Source organism: Pseudorasbora parva, chromosome 18, assembly GCF_024679245.1.
Source record: "Pseudorasbora parva isolate DD20220531a chromosome 18, ASM2467924v1, whole genome shotgun sequence".
Taxonomy (NCBI): Eukaryota; Metazoa; Chordata; class Actinopteri; order Cypriniformes; family Gobionidae; genus Pseudorasbora; species Pseudorasbora parva.
Window position 1 is genome coordinate 19,744,863 of NC_090189.1, and position 14,455 is coordinate 19,759,317.

The following is a 14,455-nucleotide window of genomic DNA, read 5'->3' on the forward strand; positions in this document are numbered from 1 at the left end:
GAATGAGGATATGAAGAAAATTTACATTTAGAAGTTATTCACTTTATTAAGCTTTTCTAAATAGCTGTATGTATTAATTAAATGCCATGTCTGATTGAATGATGATGCTGAATTGTGTGAATCATACTTTAAAGGTGCACTATGTAGGATTTTTGCAGTAAAATATAAAAAACCCACCAGGTCAGTGTTATATATTTTGTTCCATTGAGTTCTTACAATATCCCAAATTTTTCCAACTATTTGTAACTTTTGAGAAAAGTGCTATTGCAACCAATGATCCGGGACGTCCGAGGGAGTCACCTGTTAATTGCGTCATATCTGCGTTACTCTCGGTTTCCGGTTTTATTTGGCAGAAACACTTTACTCTTAGCAGTGTGCAAAAAGTGTCAAAGCAGCTGCAGAGCGAACGCAAAGAGTAACGTCATAACATCATTTTAAACAAACTTAAATGTATCTAATATGATAGAGCTGCATTATCTCACTCATGACCGGAAAAGCGGAAATGGCGGCGACGACTGCGTCCCGTCATAATAAAAGTCCCGCTGCTTGCGAGCCGTGTGTTGCTTAACAATCGCTCCAGTGGCCGTGCTCAGCTCCACAACACTCGGTCCTGCTCTGCTTCATACTACAGTAACGTTAATAAACGCATCCATGAACGTGATTTCTGCCTAAGACCTATTCCGATTTTTCCCCACCGGCTGTGAGAGGAAAACCACATGTCCTAAGATTCTGAGACGCACACGCACACTTTAAACTCTTTAAAAATTAAGCGAAAAATGTTACAAAAAGAATTGTATTGGCTTTTATTTTTCAATATTAGCTAGAAATTATTGCTTCATGGCAGATTCACAGACAACTTTTACTGGCAAACATTTTTTTAAAAATGAAATATGCTATAATTCCTGCAGCTAGATAACCTTTAGTGACATAACCTAGTGATAACCTTTAGTGACAATAGTGACATATTAAATGAGCAGATTTCAACAGTAATGAATATGATCAACAAACATACAATGCAGAATTCCATCGCACCTTTCTCACATCAAGCCATACTTATTGTTGAGCCATGTGTCAGTATTTTCCATTTTTTTACTCTTCTAATTTAACGTTTGGCTTAGGCACGTGCTATACAATAAATGGAACAATAGGGAAAACACTAAATCTATAGTTTGTAATTTAACATAACATCTGGCAAGAAAATATTAGACACCATCTTGTAATGTGTGTTAAGATTAAAATGCCCTCAAACATTTAAATTTCCATTCTTTACTCACAGGGTTCAATTTTTCACAAACCCCCTGATCATAAAGCAAAGATATAAGAAGGATAATAAGCTGTAATTTTGTCCATGATGACATCCTCACAGATGATTCTGCTAACAAGTTTTGGGATTGTGGTTGTATAAAAGCGAGAAAATGGAAATACTATCTCGAGTACGTCAGCACGAATGAGCTCTACTTCATGCACTTGACCAGAAACATCTGCAATGAAATGAAATAAATAACTAAAGAGAAAATAACTCAAAAAACCTTAAAGTGACATCAAATGAAGAATTGATAGGCCATGCATTCATCAACAGCCAGACACAAACAAGATTCCAGCTGCATCAGACACGGATACATGCACCTTGAGCCAATTAAAGAATAGTGTGTATTCTCAATTGGTAGAACATGAACTCTCAGCAGAAGTTGCCCAGCGGCATTATAAGAAGCAGAAGTAGTGCACTACAGTTAAGTGCAGGACATTCTAACTAGTCGTACATGAGGCTGTCTGGCAAAGCCACGGTAATTGAGTTTTAGAGAAAGTGCTTTCACAGCAAGAACTGCGTCATGGAGAGATCATTGCAAGGAGAGTCACAGAAATCTCTCTTTACAGGTCAGAAAAGTCTGAATTGGACACATTTTTACTACACTGACTGGAATGAAGTGAATGACATAACTTTACTAATTCATTTCATAAAAAGAACAATCATTCATTACTGGTTTAATATTATTGATTGTCTAAATGGATCCTCGCTAACAAATGTCTGTTCATTGATCATACACTCCAATGTTTTTTTTTTTCTGTCTGTATCGATGTGCACTCCTTGCTGAGAGCTCTTGAACATTTACACGATACCTATCTCACTTAGACACACACGAAACACAAATGGAGTTTTTCATATAGTCCGCAAACTACTGACCCTTTTGACTTTATAGTGAGCAATTTCAAATAACAGTCAAACTCTTTTTGCCTTCGTAAAAGCCACTTGAATGATCTCATTCACTGAGCCGAAATACCACAATGTCCTCAGATTATCACTGGGACAGACTGAGAGAGAATCTCTTTGTTCCTGAGACAGGGAAATTATTCAAGGAAACTTCTTCAAGTGAGTCTGGATGGCGGAAGAGGAAGAGGTCAGGAGAAGGGAAGCAACGCAAACCTTGATTGTCTCAGACTATCCCAGCTGTCCCTATAGATAAATTCCTCTCCATGTCCATTCAGAAACACGAGAGGCGGAATATGGTCGAGATTACATAACTATCAACAGGGATACATAGGTTCACTAATGTCTCAATCATACTGCGGCGGTATAGAGCAGCTGGTTTTCGTATCGCATCTCTGTCATTTTTCTCATTCAGTTGTCATTTTATTGGGACTATATTATTTTCTTTGGGTTTGATATCATTTTCTTTGCACTGAAGGTCATATGAAACACTATCACAGATATGCAGTCCAGATCACTGAGGAAGCTGTGAAAATAGTTTTAGGGAAAAAACAGCTAGTGAGGCCTGTGCAGTGGCAACCTTCAGGGAATGGCTGGACAAATGGAGAAATAGCAGGAAAACTGAGAGAGAGAGAGAGAGAGAGAGAGAGAGAGAGAGAGAGAGAGAGAGAGAGAGAGAGAGAGAGAGAGAGAGAGAGAGAGAGAGAGAGAGAGAGATGACGTATTGAGACATTGAGCAGAATCAATTGTACACTTCACACGTGACCATCCCCCACTGTAGGGCACCTTGATCCTCCTGGTGTTAACAAAACACTTGCATACACATATTCTACCTTATTACACCAGATGCATCCTCCACAATCTTTGTCTGAGCCGGAACTGCCTAGACATCCACTAACAAAGAAAAATGTATGCTATTTTTGGGCTCCTATAAAAAATAAAAAATAAATTATAAAGAAAGCCTCTCTTCCAACGGCCAGAACGGTACCAAGAGAAAAAACTCATAAATAATGATTAGAAAGGAAGAGAAGTTGGGTGAAACAGTCTCGCAGTATCAGTTCAATAAGGGTAGCGCCTGAGAACAACAGCAGGGAATGAGGAAATCACAAGGGTGTCTGGGAAAGGAAGTGTTATACAGTAAAGTGCAACATTTTGTATTGATTCGTATATAGCATACTGATGTGATTCTCAACAGATTTTGCTTTAGGTTTTTCCTCAGATGTTATAGTGTGCTTTTTTATATAATTATTATTATTTTAATTTTATGCTGTTTTATGCTGTGATTCTGGCTGTATTTGTACCGCATACGTAAACATCCATTTCCTTTGACCTTACATTGTGTTTAACAATAACAAGTAATATGTTTGTGTGTTAACAGGATGTTAGAAATCTTTGTCAGTTAAGCGCACATGCACCCAACATTAAAGGGTTAGTTCACCCAAAAATGAAATTTCTTTCATTAATGACTCACCCCAATGTCATTCCACACCCGTGAGATCTCTGTTCATCCTCGGAACACAGTTTAAGATGTTTTAGATTTAGTCTGAGGCCTTTCTGTCCTTTGAATGTAAGTGTATGCGCACTTGCTGCCCACGTCCAGAAGGTAATGAAAACATCATCAAAGTCCATATGTGACATCAGTTGGTTAGTTAGACTCTTTTGAAGCGTCGATAATACATTTTGGTCCAAAAATAACAAAAAATACGAATTTATTCAGCATTGTCTTCTCTTAATTTTTATTAGAATGAGCCATTTCTATCTACATACACCGTCCGCAGGTCCCCTTACAGTAAAGTTTTGCGCTGCCATGTTTTTACAGTAGCCCTAAACGGACAAACTGCTGTTTCAGACGACATCATCTTTTTCCTGTCTCGGCCACTGTATCTTATATATGTGCTTCGAAAGGGAGGGGTGAGCAGTGGGTGCTTACAATTCACAAACTCACAGCTAGATGCTGCTAACATTTACACAGTGCATCTTTAAATAGGCTATTACATTTAGACCAGGGCCCGTATTTTTAAAAGCTTATAAAGAAAACTTGTATAAGAGTCTTATCTTAAGAGTGATTCAGGACAGATCTGAGAGCAACGCTGAGTGAGGAAAAAACTAAAACTTTTATTTTAGTGAGGAGGCAGGGCTGACTCCATATCTATGTATGACATGTCCTTTTGAATATTGGTTGGTTGTCCAAAAAGGAAAAAAAGAGCGCTTTTAACGAATTTATATAAACCTTCACTTTGAAATTACAGGCATTATTTTTTCTTTTTTTTGTACTTTGCTATTGTACTCTGTATAGTTGCATTTTTCCAGTTGCCAAAATATATGAATGTAGTGATTACTTCCAATTCTGCCACTATTATAGCCTGGATGCCAGCCGAACTTAGCCCCGCTCACAAAATTTTTAGGTCGGGCAGTTCGGTCTGGCCTTGCTCCATAGAGGAGTAATTATCCCCGAACAGAAACTGTTCGGACCAATGAAATCATCAGGGCGGGCTTTAGACGATGACGGACAGATGATCAATAGTAACGTAATCATCACGTCATCAAAGGGGCTTGGATTATATTTTTTTGAATCCTAAACAGAGAGCTTGTTTGTATCTGCATTCACCTTCACAATTTCTCTCAGAAATGAAGATCATGTTGGGTAAGTACTCTGTGTATCATTAAATTATTTTATTTTTTTACAACACCGGCAAAGATCGTGTATTCCAGCCTGATTTCAGCGCGTGCAGACAGGGTTGCCAAGTTTTTACAACAAAACCCGCCAACTACTAGCCCTAAACAATAGCTTCTCGGGGGGTTCTCCGGGGAAAAAATGGCGTTTGGGCGGTAAAATGTGTGTTATTTTGGCAAGGTTGCTCACTCAAAACAAATGTTTGGCAAATTCCCACTCAAAACAATGGCACTGGCATACTTTAAGATATATCAGTGCAAGTTGCTTTCAGTTAAAACATGAATTTTAGTCTTGGAATAGCTGGACCTTGTCAACCTTGTCTGTGAAACCAGGGGTTAATTTGGTACTAGCGGAAACTGCTGAATATTTTATTGGTGCAGAGATGACTATGCATTTTTTTGTAGAATATCTGCTTTTTTAACATAGGGATGGACAACTGAACAGAAATATATTTATTTTGAAGAGCAAATAATTAATTAATAATCTAAATTTGTTAATAAAGTTCTGTAAAACTTTAGTTTCATCTCCAAGTGTAGGTATAAGGGACAGGGCCCTAGATTCCAACAACTGACTCGCAAGCAAAATGAGGCCACTTCGTGTATCGTTTTGATTGCAGCGTTGTTGGACTTGTGACATACCATTTGAGAACCACTCTTTAGCCTACATACTGCACTGTGCTTTATTAATAACTCACTCACAGCCATAAGCAGAATTATTGCGCCTCTCCATTATTGCATATTTATTGCCAAAAGACAACAGGCACTTACTGGTGACAGGCTTTATAAACAGATGGTTTTCATCTAGATGTGAGATAAATGTAGCTTATGTTAAGTTCTGCTGCAGTTCTCTGTCTCCTTTTTATAATCTCTTTAGGAAGTTATGATGAACCACAGTGTCCCATTTACTGACACAAATCAATGGGGGACTGAATGAATGACCCATAACTTTCCATCTATCTTCATTTGATATATCACTAGACAACAGAAAATATGACTCAGCAAGTATGAGAATGTTATTTCACTGTCCACTGAAATAGGCCCAATGTAGATGTGATTGATGAAGTCAAGGAAAGATAATGCAGGCCCTACCTGGAGAAAGCCATCCATTAGCATTCGCATCAATTTCTTGCTCCGCCCAAGTTAATGCTGTCATTTTCGCTTCAAGAGCTGTCAGATCCGGTGTTGTGGACGTTAATGCGAGTTTAGGTTAGCCTGACAAGCCAGACCCACATCAAGATGTTTGGTCTGGAAACTCACCATTGACAGGACTCAATCCGAGGGGCGGGATAAACGGTTGTCTTTCAAACTCCCTCTGCACACGATAGGATAGCGCTACAACCAACCAGAGCAACAAAAGTGAAACAGCAGAGCTAGATGATGATTAAACTTTCACCGTTTCCAGTTGGCAAAACTCCGAACACATCTTCCCTTTTTAAGAATGACTTCAGTGCCGTTCTTTGTTATTTTCTCAGAGAAAAGCTTAACTCCAAGTCTTCCAGACTCGCGGTCAAAGCTGATTCGAAAGACCGCCGTTCGCCAGTTTCTGTGTTTACTAGAAGAAGCACGCAAGCGCAACTTGGCCGTCATTATGTTACGCCCCGCCCACCGACTCTATACACGATGTGATTAGCCCGACCAGATTGAGAGTTGCTAGACGACACTCGCAGCAGATTAGATTTTTTAGAAGTTGAAAACGGACACTTTCTGCTTCCCGTAGTAGTGACACCCCCGGTGTTTGCGTAAAATACACAGACGTTTCGTATGTTTTCATGAAGCAGCGGCCAATACTTTACTTTAAACAATTTACGTAGCCTACTATTTAATCAGTGCCTATAGTCACAATAGTTACATAATCTAAAGTGGGGTCTATATATTTTTTTATCTGTTTTATTTCGATAAACATGACAATAGCAAGATGACATGAAATGTTTTTACTGCTACACAATTAAAACAATAATAATATATATTTAAATGTCATATTAAACTATAGGCCTATTTTTGATTGACCATCAGCAGAGAAACACACACACACACACACACACACACATTACATACATTAACCTAAAGGATTATTAGGAACACCATAGTAATACTGTGTTTGACCCCCTTTCGCCTTCAGAACTGCCTTAATTCTACGTTGCATTGATTCAACAAGGTGCTGAAAGCATTCTTTAGAAATGTTGGCCCATATTGATAGGATAGCATCTTGCAGTTGATGGAGATCAGATCCAGCTCACGAAGCTCCCGTTCCACCAAATTCCAAAGATGCTCTATTGGGTTGAGATCTGGTGACTGTGGGGACCATTTTAGTACAGCGAACTCATTGTCATGTTCAAGAAACCAATTTGAAATGATTCGAGCTTTGTGACATGGTGCATTATACTGCTGAAAGTAGTCATCAGAGGATGCGTACATGGTGGTCATAAAGGGATGGACATGGTCAGAAACAATGCTCAGGTAGGCCATGGCATTTAAACGATGCCCAGTTGGCACTAAGGGGCCTAAAGTGTGCTAAGAAAACATCCCCCACACCATTACACCACCACCACCAGCCTGCACACTGGTAAGAAGGCATGATGGATCCATGTTCTCATTCTGTTTACGCCACATTCTGATTCTACCGTCTGAATGTCTAAACAGAAATCGAGACTCATCAGACCAGGCAACATTTTTCCAGTGTTCAACTGTCCAATTTTGTTGAGCTTGTGCAAATTGTAGCCTCTTTTTCTTATTTTTAGTGGAGATGAGTGGTATCCTGTGGGGTGTCTGCTGTTGTAGCCCATCCGCCTCAAGGTTGTGTGTGTACAAATGCTTTGCTGCATACCTCGGGTGTAACGATGGGTTATTTCAGTCAAAGTTCCTCTTCTATCAGCTTGAATCAGTCGGGCCATACTCCTCCGACCTCTAGCATCACCAAGACATTTTCACCCACAGGACTGCCGCACACTGGATGTTTTTTGCCCTTTTCACACCATTCTTTGTAAACCCTAGAAATAGTTGTGTGTGAAAATCCCAGTATCTGAGCAGACTGTGAAATACCCAGAACCGGCCCATTTGGCACCAACAACAATGCCACGCTCAAAATAGCTTAAATCACCTTTCTTTCCCATTCTGACATTCAGTTTGGAGTTCAGGAGATTGTCTTGACCAGGAACACACCCCTAAATGCATTGAAGCAACTGCCATGTGATTGGTTGATTAGATAATCGCATTAATGAGAAATTGAACAGGTGCTCCTAATAATCCTTTAGGTGAGTGTGTGTATATATATATATATATATATATATATATATATATATATATATATATATATATATATATATATATATATATATATATATATATATATATATATATATATATATATATATATATACCACTCAATCCATGATCCTACTGAGTTTTTTCTTCAGAGCACAGGAAAGATTTACAAAAGCATTTTAACGCCAATAAAGACACATGATGTTCCTATATCTGACAATTTGTCTGTCAAGAACATTGCTTCCCAGTCTGTGCTCAGAGCTACCTCCTATATCCCTCTTCCTTACTTCAGCTTTGTCTCTTAAAGACAACAGGGTGACTTTTAGCTCTGAAGGAGAGAAGAGAAGAAAAGGAGGAAGCCTGTAGCACCTTCTCTTTTGCCCCGTCGTCATAAATCTAATGTTGGACTATGCTAACCATCCCCCACTGTCCCCCTCTCCTCTTCTCCCTTGTCTCCTGTAGGGCTGTAAATCTGCGCCGGACGGTCACTTTGGGGCCTTCTTACTTAATAGTTTAATAGCCATACAGCGTGGCAGGTGTCCAAAATGGCTGCCGTTGACTGCATCTCCATTACGTGTCAGCGTAGGTGGGTTTAGAATGCAAGAGAAGGAGAGATGCAGACAGACAGCATAGCAGATTGTTCCACCTATAATAAAGTTAATCAGTCTCCTGATAACAATTGCAGGACAGGATTTTTGGATGCACATTGCTGTGTTAAGAGACACTTTATGGCCCAACTTCATACTCCAGCACTGCGCCAGCGATGGTCCACGTTAATCTACAGTGACAAATGACTTTTTACAAGCAACTAGAAGAATTTTCCAGCATTCCATGCTGGTTTTTGGAATTCACAGAGATATTCAGGATTAGCAGGCTAATGTAAAGCAGACACCCTATACACTAAAAGTGATCTGTATGGGTTAATTAAGTCAAACATCTAAACTAATAAATTAATAGCAGTTATAATGATTTGAGACTAAAATATTAAAGGACAGAAAAGCATCTTAAAACAGTGTTCTCAACCATGGGGCCTCAAGAAACCTCCAAGGTTGCCACAGGATGACAAAGTTATTCAGATTAATATATTAGTAGTAGTAGTATTAAAATTAAAATGTATATATTATTAAACAATTGATATGTAACTTATTTAAAATGCTACAATATATAATAACTTTTGTTTCCAATAACTATATATCGTTTCTGTTTGTTTCCCAGTTTCTGTTTATATAGACAAAGATCAGGCATAAGATTATGACTACCGGCCTAGTATTATGTTGATCCCACTTTAACTGCCAAAACAGCACTGGCCCATCGAGGCATGGACTCCACTGGACCCCTAAAGGTGTGCTGTGGTATCTGGCACTAAGATGTTAGCAGCAGATCCTTTAAGTTTTGTAAGTTGTGAGGTGGGGCCTCCATGGATCGGACTTGTTTGTTCAGCACATCCCTCAGATGCTCGATTGGATTGATATCTGGGGAATTTGGAGGCCAAGTCAACACCTTAAACTTTTTGTTGTGCTTCTTAAACTGTTCCTGAGCCATTTTTGCGCAACAGCCACCAGGGAATGCTGTTCCATTAAAGGGTGTACATGGTCTGCAACAATGCTTAGCTAGCTGGTTCCTGTCAAAGGGTGGCAGGACCCAAGGTTTCCATGCAGCAGAACATTGCCCAAAGCATTACACTGCCTCCACTGGCTTGCCTTCTTCCCATTGTGCATCCTGGTGCCATTCTCCAGGTAATTGACGCACATGCACCTGGTCATCCACATGATGTAAAAGGAAACCTGATTCATCAGACCAGGCTACCTTCGCTCATGGTCCAGTTCTGATGCTGTATTTTTTTATTATTAAAATAAGCAGATAATTCTTCGTAATTATCAGAAATGCTGGACAAAATAACTTACCTTATATGAGGGAACTTTGAAAATTGGTTTGGACAATGGGGCCCTTGGTCAAAAAGGTTAAAATCGGCATGAAATGGAAGTTGCAATTATCTTTTCTTCCCTGAAGTATATCTGAGTGAAATGGCTTCTCGAACAAGAACTTGTTTTGTCCATTGATTGGATTTTTGGGGTGTTCTGCTATTGCTGTGATCTCATGTGAGTGACAGGTTATCCTGGCCTCATGTCAGTGAACACATCAGGGAAGAGAATCATTGCAAGAAGGAGGCAAAGTTATTTTGATTAAAAATAATGTGCATGGATACATCATGGATACATCATTAATATTGCAATGTTTCATAAAAACAAGAATCGTCTTTTAATTTAATGGTGGCCCACTGCCTTAAAAGTCTACATAGCTCTTGCACTATATATTAAGTCTTTTGAAGCTGTATGTTAGCATAAAATTCCAGCTCAACAATAATTCAGAGCAGTTTTGCAAGGCGCTCAATGTCTACATATTATAAAGCTCCCAAAGGTTTTGTTCTCCGAAGATACTATTGCAAAAATATTTATGCAACATTCCACATTGTGCCTAGAGTCTCGCAAAACTGAGACCTTTGCTGGAACGACAGAACGTGTGCTCATCCAGAACAAATATGAAATCTCTCAGGTGAAAATTATAGACCTCAGCACCTCAAATCCCTCAGATGGCTTCTTAATGCGGTGAAATATCAGATCCACCGCAGGTCAGACTCACAAACAAGAGATCAGGAGACAAAACATGAAAGAATATACAAGCTCTGTTAAGAAACGGTAGAAGAGTGCATATATCAAAGCATGGCTCGTCTCTGGTTTGTATTAGGTGATGAGTGAGCTGTTATGTTATTGCGCACGCTGTAATAGATTTGGAATGAGAAGCACACCTTTATTAGTCTAAATGGATTTATCCTGGATGAGTCCAACCTTATTCTTTATTGTGGGACTGACACATTTTTATATAGCGATGGTGGATGCATTCCAGAGAGGTAACTCACTGATGCAATAAACAATGCTCTCATTGAGTGTTTGGGGGTCCACTGGCTGACATTTCCCCGAACGGTGAGGCCAGAATAGTATAGATTGCTCCCTGGTGGCTACCACCTCATTAAAAGCCTGCTGTTTAATGGCCTTGCCTATCCAGTTGCCCAGCAGATAACCGGTTTGTTTACCTACAACACAAGTCATAAGTTGACATGCAGACAGAAGTCTGTGCCGAAAAGCTCTTACAAGCACTCCCGCCGCCCTCATTCACTGTCTCTCGCGCCTTCCCAGAGAGCATTTTGCGGTCTAAAATTTTCCATCATCGACTGGGGGAAGTTTGTAAAGCAGTCTTGATGACTATAGAGCAGCATTTTAGGTATTCATCAGGTTTTACAACCTATATTTGTCTGAGAAAAAGATTGCGTGTGATTTTGAGAAGTAGCGCTGGTTAGTTATTTTAGTGTTTTTTGCAAACCAAAATCGATGGAAAATGATGTCATTAAATGTGCTGCACAATAAAACAAGTCTCATAAGTACAGTACAGGTTACATCACTTTATTTGATTATCGGTATGCTGTAATGACAATATTGCTTTGGTTATGAGATTCAAAGTTCATTTTTAACTAAGCCAACTGGACAAAACGTTAACAAAAAGGATCTAAATGAGCTTAAACAAACAAAAATCCACTTAATTGTGAAGTACACTGATATTATGAGCTCAGATATTTACACGATACATAATACAGTATCGACACACATACTGTACGCAACAGAAAAGTACATAAGCATGTGCCTTATGATGCTAAATCACATCTACTGTACATCACAGTGTAAACAAGAAAACTTATGGCAAATGAACTCTAGCAGTCACTTCCTGTCAAAAGCAAACAAATCTCAAAATCACACCTAAAATGACAACCAGTCATTTTGCTGAGAAAAGGTTCTTGTGTAAAACAATCAAACAAAAGGGCAATGATCCCTACAGAAATAGCTTTGTACAGTCTTAGAAATGTCAACCATAGTTACCCTCATTTTGACCACTAGATTTGTAATATGAGTGAACAATGAGACTCATATAGACAGCCATGGTAATTTTATACTGGACTATACTATAAATGTTAAACAAGCCAGACTAATAATACATATATGCTGCCAGGGTTTTCATTGTGCATTATATAGACCTTGTATATACACCAGTTATAGTTCAATGTTCTAATTACTGTATGGCGGTCATTTTGTTTTGCTCCCAGTATTCTCGTAAACAGTTTTCACTTTGGGGCTGGCAGTGTGCTGCAGTTGCCATAGGACGCCATCACACGTAGTGTTCTCTATGGTTAATGTAAACTCGGTCAGCCCCGTTCTGATGACATATCCACTCCTGATAGGACAGTGAATGGTGAGTGGGGCTGTGGAGGTCTCTCCGAGCCATCCTGCCAGGCACTCGTTCGGCCAGTTCGTGGTGCCTTTCCATCCGACGAGCCTATAAAATGACACAACCGATATTATGAATATTATATCCAAAGTATTATTGGTGGTTAGGCTGTTAGACAATTGCATATAATACTTAATGGGATTCGATGGATAGAATGCAGTAGGTTTATTTTTTTCTGTCAATCGAATTTAGAATTGTTTTAATGTTTTAATTGAATTGAATTACATGATATGATTTTTTTGCCTTCAAAAGCCCTCAATCACCCTTCATTGTCCTATCAATAACAGCATAAAACAAATAATAATCATAATGATCATGAGGTTGTGAATTATTTCAAAGAAGGTTTTGGCTACTTTTCATCTGATCAAGACCAGCTGTTGACCAGCTAATAAACTAACTTTGACCGGCTGGGAGACCAGTTTAAACCAGCTAAGACCAGCAAACCACCTGAGGCTGGTGTATTTTTCAGCAGTGTTATGTGTTGTATGGGTAAAAATGCCAGGAAAGATAAAAAGAGAAAAAAATCTGGAAAAAGTGAGCTAAAGAGAGCATATAACCACTCCTTAAATAATAAGAAACATGCCAGCAGTCATCTTTCGAATGCAGCTCTACTATAAACTACCACAGTAGCAAAATAAATCAGAATATAGAGCCGTGACTCCCACAGTTTAAACAGAGCAGTGTGAGGTTTACCTGAGAGAATGAGGCCACCTGAGGGGCCTGAGAGGCCAGTGGGATGGCAGGAGGTCGCTCTGTATATGGAGGAGGAGGCTTGTGAGTTGGAGGGAGGTCAATTCTGTAGAAAGACAAAAACCAACAGCAGTTAGAATAGCCTCTGACTACACACTGCATGATTCGCGAGCTGATATACAGTGACCCCTTAGTATATGGATACGCCATAATTAAAAATGTATGAATGTCATTGCATCACATAAAATATCAAATCCATCAGAATTTATTTTGTGGATATGTACTGTTTAGGCACCGTTTTCAGGCTAAACATTTCACAAAAGTTTGTTCGATAATAAAACAATATAATACTTTTCGGAGTCACTGTTTGTCTTCTTGTCAGTAGATGGAGGAAATGCGGGTCAAGAGTCAAAAGTATGAAATGTGTTTAGTCTGAGGAACAATAACAACCACACCTTCTTTTAGTTCTGGGAACAGAATGGAACTTTTGTTCTGTTTTACATCCGTGGCAAGAAGCCAATTTCTCAAGCTGAACACAAAATAATCAAAATTTTAAGGCTATAATGAATCTATGATTCCCATGCAAGGTGTCATGCTTGACTCAATCACCAGCCACTCAAAATGGCCTCCATGTTTTCAAGTCCCTACAGTCACACTGATACATACTTTCTCATGCTCTCTGGACCTCTAAACCAAACACCAGCAAGCCAGTCTAAAAAGACCCAGTAGAGTAACTTTGTGTGGGTACACATGTGGGTGGAGGTGTATATTAGTGATATACATAAATACAACTGGAGCCCATTTTAAAATGCCAAACAAAACTGAGAGAAATGGAAACAAATGGTTTGTCTCGTGATTCACTGCAATCACTCTCTAAGAACATACAGCATGCAAACAAACAATCAAGTCATTTACATTTCCTTTAAACAATTCATGATTTAATGTCCTAAACTTCTACAGGATACTGATATATAGTGCTATCTCCAATGTATTTAGCAACGCTAAAACAAGCTTATTAAAATTATTTCTGATCTGATATTGACCACAACTGAACAAGCAATTAAGCGGAGTGGCCTCACATCCCTAATAGCTTTGGCTCTGATGGACAAATATCTATTGAGCTTCTGCTTTGTAGCACTAGGGGTTGGGAGGTCCCGAGGGTCGCCCTGCCCTGACCTTGAATTCCCAGAATGCCTAATATATAGAAAGATACCTTTCCTCACTCCCTGGATTTAGATACCGCTGTGTGTGCCATAAAGGTCATCTTCTGAATGTCACAAAGATAGTCTA

At 39.1% G+C, this 14,455-nt stretch overlaps 1 protein-coding gene across 1 annotated transcript in view; it reads right to left on the minus strand.

Annotated features, from left to right (window-relative positions):
• Nucleotides 1–11,622: 11,622 nt before the first annotated feature.
• nectin3b (nectin cell adhesion molecule 3b) overlaps nucleotides 11,623–14,455 on the minus strand; it is a 77,141-nt gene continuing 74,308 nt past the window's right edge. The window contains exons 7-8 of the mRNA XM_067422714.1: nucleotides 13,169–13,271; nucleotides 11,623–12,523 (exon numbers count right to left, since the gene is read on the minus strand). Coding sequence (XP_067278815.1) covers nucleotides 12,356–12,523; nucleotides 13,169–13,271 — 271 coding nt within the window. The 3' untranslated portion in view covers nucleotides 11,623–12,355. The remainder of the gene's footprint in view (nucleotides 12,524–13,168; nucleotides 13,272–14,455) is intronic.